Source organism: Parus major, chromosome 19, assembly GCF_001522545.3.
Source record: "Parus major isolate Abel chromosome 19, Parus_major1.1, whole genome shotgun sequence".
NCBI lineage: Eukaryota > Metazoa > Chordata > Aves > Passeriformes > Paridae > Parus > Parus major.
The window spans coordinates 6170495-6184884 of record NC_031787.1 but is presented as its reverse complement, the minus strand read 5'-3'; the positions used below and the strand labels follow the sequence as shown (position 1 = coordinate 6184884).

General features: G+C 42.4%; 1 protein-coding gene across 6 annotated transcripts in view; it reads right to left on the bottom strand.

Annotated features, from left to right (window-relative positions):
* SPECC1 (sperm antigen with calponin homology and coiled-coil domains 1) overlaps positions 1-14390 on the bottom strand; it is an 87321-nt gene that overhangs the window by 45939 nt on the left and 26992 nt on the right. Inside the window, exon 1 of one of the 6 annotated variants that reach the window (XM_015646481.3) lies at positions 8919-9124. The exons of the other annotated variants lie outside the window; for them this stretch is intronic. Coding sequence (XP_015501967.1) covers positions 8919-8958 — 40 coding nt within the window. The 5' untranslated portion in view covers positions 8959-9124. Of the gene's footprint in view, positions 1-8918; positions 9125-14390 lie in introns of those variants that run through there. 6 annotated transcript variants of the gene reach the window in all.

Sequence of the window (14390 nt, the reverse complement as noted above, 5' to 3'; positions counted from 1 at the left end):
TTGGAGTTTCCTTTGTTTTCCTATCTATTAGATCTGAGGCTTCTGCTTTCCAGAAGGTTTTTAACAACTGCTGTAGGGAACATCCTTAGAGTTAAGAATACGTCCTCCAGAACGTGCTGTTCAGAAAAAGCAGGGATTTGCTGGAAGATAAAGCAGAGAAATTATCTGTCAACTCCTATGGCTGCACTAGGAATATTTCTGAGATAAATGGCCACTAGCTACAACTAAGAATCCCAGCGTCTTCCTTGATTCTAGCCTGCAGACAAGGAGATAATTCTCCCCAGCTCAGAAAGCAGCTTCCCATCTAGCCCAGCAGTCCTTCACTCAGTCATTGCTGGGTTAACAGTGGTGATAAAACAGCTGTACTTCCATTTCTGGAAAATACAATTATAATGGATAAAATACCAGTGTTGAGTGTTCTGAGAAGTACAGGAAATTAAAAAGCAAACAAAACTAATCAACCCTAAATCTAACCATACCAACTCACTTAACAGTGGCTGACAGTAGATATGTTCCTCCATGCACAGTGGTTGTCACAACTGATGTGATCTGTGGCTCAACTTAATGAAGGAGTTTCCTAAAACCTCCTGGTCCAAGAATCCAGTTGGAAAGAACAGTGAGAACCCTGCTCCTTCCAGACAAGTCAGGTGCTGTGGATCACTCCTCTAACCATCAAAATCTACCTGACATCTCTCCACAAGCACAAAGGATAACTAAACAGATTAAAAGAGGGGAAATGCTTAATATCTGACATTTTCACAATTAGCAGGTTAATTAAATCAGCCTGCTTAACTGTTCAGGAGGCCATGCAATGGATTGAATCATGGAACTGATAGAGATACCTGGATGGGGATTTATCACCCTTCTGCTTTCCTTGCAAAGGTGGATCCTGCTCTAATTCCTTGTCCTTCCCACTGAGGGAGCAGAGCCAGCACAGAGGAAAAGAAGCCAAAAAAGCCAAGCAGTGCTGTGGAGTGCTTTGTGTCAGGAATCCATGATCCCAACCCTCCAGTTCAGGAATGCTGCCCCACACTCAGCTGAAAGATCAACACTAACCAAGCCAAAAGAACTTCTTTCCTCATGAATTCTCAAACCCTGCCAATCCAGAAGGACAGGGGGAAAGGAATCAAAAATGGAAACATGAAAGGAGATTCCTCTTCCTTCCCTAAAATGGCAGAATTTAAAAGCTATATGCTTTTTTTTAAGTTGTTTGCTTAATGCTTAATTGCATTAAATGCAATGCAGTTTGCATTGCACTGGTGTTACAACTGCCTTTTGTTTGCTGAAATGTGATGGCCACATAATAAACCCAGTTTTATTGTCATTTCCAGCCTGCTTCTGTGAGGGGGTGGGGAAGGGACTCCGATTTAGTCCCCACAGCTCATCTAGAGCTTTAGCTCAGCCCAGCTCAGAGCTAAGGGAGCTGGAACAGTGAATACTGGGAACTGGGCTGAAATCATCAGAACTATTAACACAGGATGAGACACATCAGGAAAAATGAGACAGAAGGGGAGAGGAGAAAGCTCATAACATAATGAGATGCTTATCTATAAAACACTGCCCACTTCAAAGCAGGAAGAGCTTCAACTCATTGGTTAAAAAAAAAAAGAAGAGCTTTTAATTAAAAGATCAGTCAAAGATTTTCCACAGTCAAGCAGCCTCAAAGAAACTATGTGTGGAGGAGGCTGAGAGTAATTCTTAACATGATTAGTCCATTCTTCAAACTCAACAAGGTTTTATGAAAGCATTTCTCAAGATCTAGAAGACAAGGATTGTGGAAATATCCTCAGCCCCCCAAAGAGGGGCTTTTCCCTTCTGGCACCTCCACCCTGATCAGCTTTTGCTCTGGAAAAGCCTGGAAAAAACACATTCACAGCCCTGGTGCCTCCCACCTCGTGGCAAAATAGATTGTAATCCTAGGACTCGTGGCTTTGGGTTAAGCAAACTTACTGCCATGGCCTTTAGGAGGCCTGACATGTGTGCATTGCTCTAGTCAGCTGAAAAGGGGCTGTACTGAGTACACTGCCTTCCATTAGACAAAGGTTTAAAAACCTTTGAAGATTTAAAGGAATTGCACCACTTTTCTGGAACACTCCATCCAAGGAATGCTTCCAGATGAGGATGGACATTACACTATCACCTTATCATCCCCTCCCAGCGTTTCAGCTCACTCTACATGCTCTGGGGAACAAGACTTTGAACCACTTCCTTTTGGTCACAGAATTTTTAATGCTTTTTCTTTTCTGAAAAAAACCCTGGAGTTTGACAATTTAGCCTTAAGTAAGAAAAATGCAACATGTTCTCTACAGGCTGCAATTTAGCAACTATCTCACATTATTACAGATAGACAACACCAGGGCTATTGCACTCTGGAGGAGCTTTTGGAGCAGAGAATACCAGTCCTGGAATGACTCCTGTTCATGGAATTCCATCCCCACTTACCAGCTGTTAATTATGACTAATGAACCTCATGCTGAGTTGGTTCTATCCTGCACAAGCACTGGGAATTACCTCTCTTATTTCAGGAATCATCAGCATTTTTGTCTCTGAGAGTAAGTATTCAGTTATACTTTTGAAGATCTTTCCCATATTGCAGAGAACTCAATTCCTGCCAACAAATTTATCACTATCCACACCCTTGTGTTAACAACTCCTATAAAAGGGATTATATGAACATAATGATTTGGTATCATAAGGATTTCTACAACTTCAGTATAAATGCTGCAATGGCAAAATTAGCATTTGCAAAATGCAGAAGACTTTAGGGTGTGAAAAATACAGAAGAATATCCACCAGATGCAGGGAAGAACCCACCACTGCATTCTACATATTTCAGACTAATTAAAACAGATTTCTGTCCTTAATATTGGATGGGATTTCTTAATTCAGTTGGGGAAGAAAGAAAAGTCATCCAACTTTTAGGATAAGTAAAATGTGTCAGAGGATTAACTGCACCCTGCCCCAAAAGCCATTCTCATTCTGTACATTAATAAATATGATTTCATTGAAGTTGCTGGTAAAATTCTTACTTGCCTGAGTAGCTATGATTTTTAACACTTAGCACCAAAGCATCCATCAGGACAGGAATGTGAGTGGAACATAACTCTTCTCATGGGATATGGACACATTTGCTTTGCTCCTAACAGTTCTCCTAAGCAACTGAAAAATTCCAACCAAGATACAAAGGCTACAGAGCTGGTAACAAATGGAAAATCTATGTCCCTGTTTCAGCCAACACATCCCTTACACATGCTCAGAACTGGACCCTGCAAACTCATGTTTGCCCTCTGCTTTCCCAAGAGTGCATTTTTCCAGTGATGAATATCAAATTTGCCTGTAAGAACTTCAAATGTAAATTTTGCTGCTGAAAAAAAAATATAGAGCTTGTTAGCTGTGTGCTCCAGAGCCTGATGAAAAGGGCAGGAAGCTGCAGCTCTGATGTAATTTATAGCCTGAGAGAACCGACTGATGATCACACAGCACAGAAGGGCAGAGTGCTCTGCCTCAGAACATGCAATCTATATCTATTGATGCTTGTGGAAAAACATTTCATGAAATATAATAGATGGAACATTCCAAAGAGATCTGGGAACACATGCCTGCTTTGGATTACAGGAAGAAAAAAGTTGATGCATGGAAAATCTAACGGTGTCTATTGTCATCATCAGAGATCTCAGTTTTAGATCATCTTCAATCATCATGCTCAAATTGCTTGGAGATACAGAATGGAAAAGTATTAGAAAATAATGAAAATATCAAATATTTGTCCATCTTCTAGTCAGTTGTGAGAATCACAGAAAAATCAAATTAAGTTCTCCTCAAGCAACGCAGTACAAATAAAATCAGAGAAGTACTCTGATTTAGTTTTACAATTTCATGTCATTTTGAAAGCTACATTCCCTGTGGAAATCAGATTTTATGAAGAGCAAATTAGTAAAATTGGGGAGAAATTGAAAAGAGAAAAAAATAAAATTGATTACTTTTCTGAAATACTGGTAGAAGGTCCAGAATGCAGGACTGCTTCCAAATAAACTCCATAGCTCCAAGGCTCTGGCAGCTTTCAGAAACCAAGGGGCAATACTTGCTCAAATTTCTTTGGGCAGCTTTACAACTTTGAGATCTTGAGAAGCCAAACACAGCCCAAACAAAAAGAAGCAAGCTTCTCTTTTTCTCCAGGGCCAGCATTATTCCCTTCTCCTTTCACCCCTTTCCCTCTTTCAAGTCATTTAATGTTGTGTCAGAACCAACACAATCACAACCATACCCTGGCTGTTCTCTTGTCACTCTGCAGCTGTCAAGCACATTAACTAAACTAATTAAACAATCATCAAGAAAATTAACTTTTACATTTACTATAATGTTAGATCTACTCCTGGTAGGTCCTAAACACCACCAGCACAGGGGCAAAAGCACAGTCCAAAGCTCTGGACCCACAGGACAAGTTCTTGCTGACCAGCTCATTCAGCAGGATTCCCAGAAGCTCCCTGCCTTCATCCAAAAATGGCTTTGTTTTGCTGATGGAAATTAATCTCGCACAAAATGCATAAACCACATCCTGCTGCCTGCCATGCCCTAGAAGTTCTTGTGCTGTCATCCTGCCCATGGAGAAAGCACTCCCACTCAGCACATCCTCCGAGCCACGGCAGAAAACTGCTGGGAAGGCCCTGTAGTGTAGGAGAACTTATTGATGATCTTTTCCATTAATTTAGCATTCATTAGCCTTTCAACTTGCAATCAGGGGACTTCAGATTATCACTTAACGTTGCCTCAAATAATTCTAGAGGTAAATTACACTCATGACTGAATTCCTCTAAGAGTCAGTCCAGACTGTGACAGTGTCTGGCTGCTCCCATTTCACTGGCCTAGGAGCAGAGGAGACACTGCCACTAACTGACGTGTTTGTCAGTTCTTCTGAAATGATTTAATCATGTCAGTCCCCTCAAGTCACCTCACAACACCAATCAACAGAGCTGGCCCTCACTGGCCTTGGAAGAAAAGCTTAAGTCAAGTAAAAATTACTCTCCAGGGGAAAATAAACTTCTTCAATACCAGTTTAATCAGCAGTGTATTACTACTCTGAAAAATGAGAGCATTTGTAAACCCCCCATACAAGAATGATTTGTGGGAGGAAGAGGTGACTAAGGAATTAAACTATCCAGTGGAGAGCAAATTGTGGTTTGTTGGCTCCACTGGGAACAAAAGGTCTATGGCTTGATGCCCAAACTCCAAGAGGACATGACTTGCTGTCGGTATTTCCATGAAAGCTATTATGTGATTCATTAGCTTTGCTGGCCCTTCTTTCCTCCCTCCCTTCCCCCCACACCATCATTAAACTCATCTGGTCTCTTGAGCTCTTGCTTGGCAGAAATGGTGTTCTGACATCCAACAGAGTTAAAATCAATGGCTCCCATGTTTGGGAGAGAGGCAGATGAGGGAGACTAAAGAGAGCACCCAGAAAAGATCTGACTACACACCCTGAAAACAAAGAGCAGAAACTACAAGAACGTGTATTTCTACAATAGCATTTCTCTTGAAAGTCTCCTATGTTTTACACTGAAAAATCCCTTCCTCAAACCCAAATGAAGCCACCCCTGGGCCAGGACACAACAGATGTAAGAAAACAGATCAATACTGACTCAGTGCGTGCACTGACACTTGATATTCTCATCCAAGCAATGTAAGCATGTTTTACAAATAAACACAATCCCAAAAAAAGCCTAACCCTTGGATAACCCCACCCGTCACCTTGTTCCAACAAGAGAAGTTAACATTTCCCATTCAAGTGATTCTTTCACAAAAGTTTTTGTGGGTATTGAATAATTTTTTCCACCTCTTCCCAAAGATATTCATCATCCATCACCTGCAGATGTTTAGAGGATAAACAACCCTCCATCACCGTGTCAACCAGTGTCAAAGAACATCAGTGCTCCTGTTCACAATTAACACGAGGCCTCCCTGTTTCCAAGGCAAACTATGTTTGAAAAGCTTTCTCCCAATAAACACGGTGCACTGGGTAACTCTGGATTCTTCCATACAACTCCCAGGAAATGTTCCAGCTATTCCACAGGTGCTGTGGCCGCTGTATACACTGTTTCCTTTAGCTTGGGGAGCCAGTTTCAAAAGCAGAAAACCAATTCTGCTCTCAGACTGCTGCAATATTCACTTGCCTTTCACATCATTTTCTGTACTACTTTATTTTCATTCTAAAACCTCCACTGGTCTTAAAAATATGAATATTCAGAGCACTGGGGTAACTGGAAAACCAACCACTTGCAAGGAGCAGAGTTTTGGCAAAGAAGTGATGCAAACTTGGGTCACACACCACAGAGTTCTTACAAATGATTGTAAAAGCTGTTTAAAATAAGTTTTAAATTAGAAGCTAGGAAAAGCCTATAGAATTTTATGTTATTACAAGCAATCCTCTCAAATCCTTTTTAGGCACTCACTGTTAGGAAGATGGAGATTAATTTGAGATGATACTGAGCTGTTAGAGTCTTGTCTTCTGTTCAAAACATTCCCATCAGAGGATTTCTTTCCTCTGTCTTCTCCTCACCACAGTCCCTTGCTCAGTCAGTCCCAGTTCTTTGATTCTCCTGTATTAATGTGTTAACTTTCAACTGCTCAGCTTGGAGGCAATAATTTCCTTCCTGTTCCTGGACAGCACCAACCAACCCACCCAGAATTCACACTTAACAGAAAAATCCATTAAAGTACATTATACTCTCATAAGTATGTGAAACTAAGTATATTTACTTAAAATTACAACCTTTATCACAACAGGATCAGATTTTTAAAGACTTCAGTGGCCATTGACACTAAGAGGAGGAACAAAGCTGCCCCAAGTACCCCAAGATGGCAAGTTTGGGGTGAAAGACTTAGAGATAAGCCATAAGATGTCCATAAAGTTTCTTAAGAAGGCAGACAGACAAGATGACCTTGAATGTCATGCTTAGGGAAACTGCTCAAATTGATTGTCTGTTGCTAAAGCTGGCTCATGAGCTCAGGTACATCAATAAAGCAACCCACTCCTGGGGGTTAGCTTGGTTATTCCAAAACACAAGCTTAAAAGTACCACAGCTGTTCAACATGTTGGTGTTCCTGAATGAGAGCTGAATTAAGTTCACTCAAGCAGAAACAAAACTTAGAGATACCATGGTGTGTCATATTCTGATGTGAGAAGGAGGTTTTTGCATCCTAGCTGTCAAAAACACAAACTCTGAGTTTCAAAGCCAAAGCTCTCACACACAATAAGGAGTATGTTGTCAGAATTCCTTTTCTTTTTGTCAGCAGGAATGTTCCTGACTCTTTTTCATGGTTAAACATTGGTGTTTTGCACCCATAGTTCAATACAAAACACTGGTTTTTAGTCCTACTCATACCTTACAATCAGTGAGGACTTTCAAACAAGACCTAGTACAGCCTACACTTAAAAACTGAAAATAGTTTAAAAACTGCTTAGGTGCAACAGAAATATAACTCTTTCCTCTTCAATAAAAAAAAAAATAAATCAAGAGAAAACAAAGGATGAAAGATATTTTTCAAAGCCACAAGGGGTCTGCACACTCATTTATCATCTGTGTTAATAGCAATAAGCTGCTCAAATGGCCCTGCAAAATCAGAGTCTGTTTGCTCCAACCGATGAGAAGTCGGCAGTGTAACTCCCCGGGCCAATATCCATCTTTCTTTTAGTTTATTATCAGTACAATCCCTCCTAAATGACACTTTTAGCTCCATCAAAACTTCCCTGGCTGGCAGCGGCCAGCAGATTTCAGGGGCTGGGGATGTAGGGAGCCATACTCTGCTGCCTAAAGTTTAACTTTCCCTTAGGGCAGCATTTCTTCTGGTGACTGGCAGCTTTTGTGTTCTTCATTAGCCCAGCGATTAACACAGAGCTAGAGAGTTCTCACTACACCTCACTGCTGTTCCAGCACTTGCTGGCATATCTATTGTGAGAGATCCCTGAGCAACAATGCAGCCCTGGCTAACAATACCAGAGATCAGGTACATTTGTATTTGCTCTTAAAACATATCTACCCGAAGTCACAGAAACCCCTGATCAAGCAATAACAACTTTTAATGGGATTTTGTGAATGAAATTCCCATGGCAACAGCAAGAAACAGAGTGGCAGGAAATACAATCGATTGCGATTTTGTGTGTTAGAGAGTTCTAAATTCGGAAAGAAACTGAGAAATAAGCAGCAGAAATTAGTGGACCTACGGGATTTTCCCCTTCATTCAGCATTTGAGAAACAAGCAAAATAAATCGGAAGGCAACGAAAGCAGCAGTACGGCATCAGGAACAAATTAGCAGCCGTGCTGGTGTACGGTGCAGACATTTGGCACACAGGGAATGCGATCTACCTGATAGCAGCTCTCAGCTTTCTATGAAATCTGCTCCTGATTAACATGCAGAGCACTACACTTCTGAAAGGACAATGGTGGGAGACCTTCAACAAAGGCATCATTTTAAATTCTAAGGCCTGGAAAATTTCAGGCCTCAGGCCACGAACAATGGTGAAGGCTAACACATTTAGCCTTCACATTTAGATCTTCCAAGCTGCAGATCCTGACAAGTTTTATGTACATCACTACATCGGCTTTGTAACTTTTTAGCTGCATCATGCAGACTGTGGAGAAAAAAGGAAAAAAAAAAATCTGTCAGTGAACAGCGTCCCTCCCTTGCAGACATTCTGTTCCAAAGGATTCCTTTCAGAAAAGCTCCCCTAAGGACGGTGCTGTGATCTCAGGTACGGAACCGCAATAAAGCGTATTTACAAGGCAGACAGCAGCAGTGTCCCCGGCAGGCTGGAAGCCACCAGTATTCGCTGTGACAACAGCCCCGTGCCGGCTCAGCGGGCGCAGCCCCCGAGAACAAAACGCCATCCCCGCGGTGCCGCCGCCCCGCCGCTCGCACACACCTTGCTCGTGCTCCTCCGCTCTGCCCGGCTGGTTACCCATCTCCTCCGGCCGCCCGGCTCCTCCCGAGCTCCTTCAGGCCGCCGGCGCCCCGCTCATGGCCGGTACGAGCGGGGCTGCCTCCGCCGTGTCCCGGCTCGGGCGGGGAGCGGCAGGCAGCGCGTTCCTAGCTGCTGGCGGCAGAGCCGCGCTGCGGCCCCCGCCGAGGCGGCTGCGGCGCCGCCTCCTCCTTCATCCCGAGGCAGCTCCCGGCAGGGCTGGGAGGGAGCAGCGGGCAGCGCCGGGGGACACCCAGCGGCCGCCGTGGGAGCTGCAGAGCTCCGCCCGGGCCGCGGGGCCGCGCAGAGCCCGGACAGCTGCGGGATCCGACGGGAGCGATGCTCCAGCACCGCCTAGAGCGGAGCTTCCCTGCCCTGGAACAGCCGTGGCACACAGGGAAGAGCAGAGAGCCCCGTTCCGGGCGGTAAGCCAGGGTATTTCTAAGTAAAATGCGGCTGGGGGGCGAAGGAGGGCAGAGAGACCCTCAGCAGAGACCTGAGCAGCCAAATGCCTCCAAAGCAAAGCCAACATTAATTAATTAACACCACTCGGTGTTAGTAAGCATGCTTACCACGGAGCAAACAGAGCTTGCCCACAGATCTAACTACACTGCTGAGCATAGCACTGACATCTGGGCAAGGGCAGCTGCCAACCATCACAAAAATGAGGGGACCCAATTTTGGAAATGCTCAGCATCTCGTGGAAATATAGAAACCCAAAGGATGCTGAAATGGAGACTGGACTCCTCTGAAAACCTGACCGTGATTGTGAGCATGAGCCCCGTGTGACAAGTTCCATCTATCAGATCTGTTCTGATATCCTCAGGGGCTGTCCCTGGGTCAGCCGAGCACCCCCAGCTGCTTTCAGCCTCCCCTGGTGCTGAGAACAGCACAACAGGCTCACATCCCTATTATATTAAACAATATACAGGAGTCAATGAACACCATTAAAATCTATTTGTCTTTACTGAAGCAAGGATGTGGTGTTTTACTCCTAAAAGTCTATTACAGTGATTTCTAAATTTCCCCTTATGCTAATAAAACAACAAATCCAACAGCCACTACTACATTTAGACTTGCACCCACAAACAGGAGCAGATTTCACACCATATCTCTATCATCAATATTTTTGCCTGTGACTGGCACTGCAGAAGCAGCTGCATAGGACAGGCCCACTCAGAGCCTGGCCAACAGCACATCTTTCAAAAAAATCAAGATGCTCCACACTCATGGAGCCCTGATATACATGGGAAACAAGGATACTGAACGACTCCAGTGATCAGTTTCCATTATGTGGATAATAAACAGAATCCTCTTGAGTCTTGGTTTCAACAAGAGGGTTAAAAACAAATTCAGAAATAATAAACTAATGTGTCTCCTAAGCTCAAAACAGCCTGGAAAAAAAAAAAACCAAAACCATGGAGAATTAATCTGTCTGGTTGTGAATCTATCCCTTCAAATAAAATATCTGGAGACCATTCAATATGATAGAAGCAGATTTTTACTAATATTTCAGTGTAATAGTATGAGTTCATTGTCAGTCTTAAGCTTTCCATTACTCTTTGTCTGACACTTTATAGATGAAGTAAAAAGTTTTCATACAGCTGTCTATGTCTGGATGACATTAAACAACTCCTGCCTACTTCTGTCTTATGACATGTCAAACACAAAATGCTTTGTTTCATGAATAAGCCATCAAAGTTCTATAAAAAGGAATCAGTGATAGTGCCTTCTTTCTCTAAAAGTCGTCTTAGGATCTCTTCTTAAGTCTTGTACCTTAATATGGTGGGCACTGAGCCTGCTCTTTCCAAGGTGCAGATGCAATCTTCCTCCAACTGCTTTTGGAATGTATCTCCCACAGAGATTTTCTTCCATTATAGACTAAAGAGTGACTTCTGCTTTTCTTCAACAGGACTCATCTGAGGGGCTACATTAGCTGCAAAAGTCTGTTGGGCTGATAAATCCTGAAACTGAACATTTATTACTTCATCACCTGCATTCTATTTCAGAAGGGAATAGTGTAACAAAGTCCCAGTGCAGCAAGCCTGGAGTAATTATAAAATGTAATCACTGACTGAGAGCAAACACACCTGAAATCTGAGCACTGCAGAAGAGTCAGGACTGGAAGAACCAATCTGTTATTTTTGACAGTGGCATGAAAACTAAGTCAGAACATTCTAACACCAGGATAGGGAGAATGATGTCAGGCCAAAGACTTTTAGCCCAGGTCCATAATGAAAGATAAAGCAAACATTTTTAAATACAGCTACAGCCTGAGCAGAAGGCATGGATAAGAGATTACTGCTCATGGAGTTTGCAGCTCAAGCTGAGGAAAAAGAAAAAGGAGTAACAGCAAACATGACATGGGAACCAGGTAATAAATTACAACAGATGCCTGGCTAAATCTTTAGGCAACTATTTGTTATCTGAACATTTTACATGACTTTCCCTTCCTCTTCAGTAATAAAGGTATAAAAATGAATGAATTTCAGCTCTACAAAGCAGATTAGCTGGTCTCTTCCTAAGCATGAAGCTTGACTCATCCCCTTGCTCTTTGTCAAACTGCCAATAAAACTTCACAAACACTCCTTTCCTATATAGTGAGAATGGGAATTAATTATTGAAGGTGTGATATACATAATTCTTTCAACTCTCTAGTCAAATGATAGGACTTGCTTGCCAGGGACAACTTTCTTTGCATCCTACTCCTAATGCAGCAAATGAATGAGTATAATTTCTGTTCAAATTGTAATCTATGCTGATGAGAACAAGCATGAAGTTGCCACCAAATCTCAGATTTGCAGTGGCCAGGTAGCTGACAGTCTCTCCAGAAGGCTGAGATCTAAAGAAGTTACAGATCCTGATGCTGGACTAAACTGAATGTGACCTAAGTGTGAACATCATGAGTTCACACCATCACACTCTCCTTCTTCCTTAAATGCTAAAGATTTTATGAACACCAGGTATGTAAGTAACAGGGAAAATAAATCTTCAGAATTTGTGTATCATTCCCAATAGTGGACCCCAAAGGATTAGGAATATAACATCTAGAGCTGAATTGCAGAAGAACAAAAGCTTTTTTTAACCATGCTAGAAACAAATTTTTTGTGGTGAAGATACTTAGTGAGGTCATAGTTCATGGCACAGAACCACAGCCTTCCAGGAGTTGTCAATCCCTCCCCTCTTACTCTAGTATTAAAATCTAATGTAAGCAAAGAGCTGCTGAAAAAAAAAAAAACGGTGGACAAAAAATACTACAAAGAATGCCAAGCCCTCCCCTGATCTGCATACTTATCAAACCAGGCCAGCTTTGCGTTCCTTTCCTTCTCCCTCTCATTCTTTAAGTGCAAACACAGTGGCCCTCTGCCACGGCATTCTGGCTGCAATACATTTAGGCCCAGAGAATTTGTGTTAGGGATCATTTCTCCTCAAACCAGCTAAAGGAAAGCTGATAATTAACCTAGGGCAGGTAGTCAGAGCAAGGTTGTATTGACTTCACTGAATGACTTCAGCAAAGAAGCCTGAAAAGAAATGAAAACAAGCTGGGAGATCCCAGATTTGTGCTATTCCTGGAGCATCCAGGCATGCTCCCCTCTCTGTTCAGGTGTCCTTAGCAAGGCTTTTGGGATCACCACAGTTCCTGTACAGCTGTAATGAATCCTCCCTATATGTGATGCCTTGAGCCAATTACCTGTCAACAGTTTAATGAGTTAAGTCATTACAGCCTTTGAGATTCAGCATTTCAGTATCCCAACCACACACTGAATCCTTTTAACTGGCTCAGGTCCCAGAGGGGCTCACGTGTGCCAACAAAGTCATTCTCAGGGGAATACACAGAGAAAAGGGTCTCTTTCACTGGTGGTTTTAATAAGAAACTGAATGCAGAATCTCAGAATGTGTTAATAGATATTCAGCACAGGAAATGTAAATTCTGCAGTAGATTAGGACAGCAAGAAAACTTGGAAAAGGTACATTCTGCAGAGTGTTGTCAGCAGAAGTGAGCTCCTACTTGTTTAATAATGCAAGATGACTGCAGCCAGACTGTGAATGCCTCTCAGAAACTCTGTTATCCATAACAGGATCAGAAATCCTACCAGACAGCCTCTAAATGCATTGGTCTCACTACACTGCCAGTTATCAAAGAGGAAAAAACTGCCTGAATAACAGTCATGTGAAGTAGCTCTCATTCCCAGCCATTCCAGGATGCACAACTGTCCATGGCCCACAGAAGAGCAAAGCTTCAAAGAACATGGAAAACAACATAGCAATAAATGTAATACAATAATATTTTCAGTAAAGGCATCAGCAATCAACAATTGTATTTACAGGCTATGGCAAGAAAAAAATCCATGTAAGAAGAAGTAAGGGAAACTTGACAAGTAGCAGCCATAACCTAAATCTGGAATGCCCAATTTGATCTACCTCAAATCTTGAGCTTTTCCTTCAGAGGACAGTGGGTGAAATCTTCTAAACTGGTGCTGAAACTAAGTTTGACTACTTGACACCGAGTGAAATCACACACAGAGGATGCATTTTGCTAAGGAATGCCAGGGAGGTTCAGGTTCTTACTGTAGCAATATGTTAAACATCCCTGCAGATATTTATAGGTGGGTGTAGATGTCAATATGCATATCCAGCTGCATGTAGAGCTCTGGATGTAAATGCAGACACATTTCCATTGCTTTGCATGTTAAATTCCTGCAGCACTTCTTGCCAATTTGAATGGCAGCCTGACAAAGCAATATTTTGAGTCTTCCTTTCCTTTTTATGCCACTTTTGGTGCTAGAATCTCTTTGTAAGAAAGAATAATTATGCAAGAGCTGTGTCTTGTACCTGGAAGGGGGAGCAAAATGCAAGTGTCTTTCCAGATGAGGTTTTGAAGCATATTTACAGCTCCTGGGAAAGCCTAGATGAGCTCAGCCATTTGGTTGCAATGGAGCCCGGTGGAACAGAACATACCGATCTCATTAGTGTCCCTCACACTTGGCACTATCGTTCACAAGAAAAATGAGATGGTAACGAGCCTGAATGCAAAGTGCAACAGCCTCTCCCAAACCTATAGCAGTGCTCTGATGTGACGGATCACAAAAAGCAGGCGCTGTCAAAAGCTGATGTATGGCAGAGTAAAAGGGCCCCAAGGTCAGAGAGCTGTCATTCAACAGAAATCACTTTCCTTTTTCCTGTCCTAATTGGGGTGCATTAGCATCTTATGAACTACTAAATTGTCAGTTAGATTTTTTTTTTTCCCAAGGATTTTTTTATTTTTTAAAGAAAACTATTCTTTAAAAGATACTTTCTTGAATTTTTGACCGTGGAGAGACAGCTTCTGGTCTGGTTTAGCTTCACATTAACCTAAATTTTTACCCCACATCAGAAAGTGGCAAACACCAAGCAGAAAATTAGCTGAGAGAAGACAAGTAAATTTGATAGGGTCCA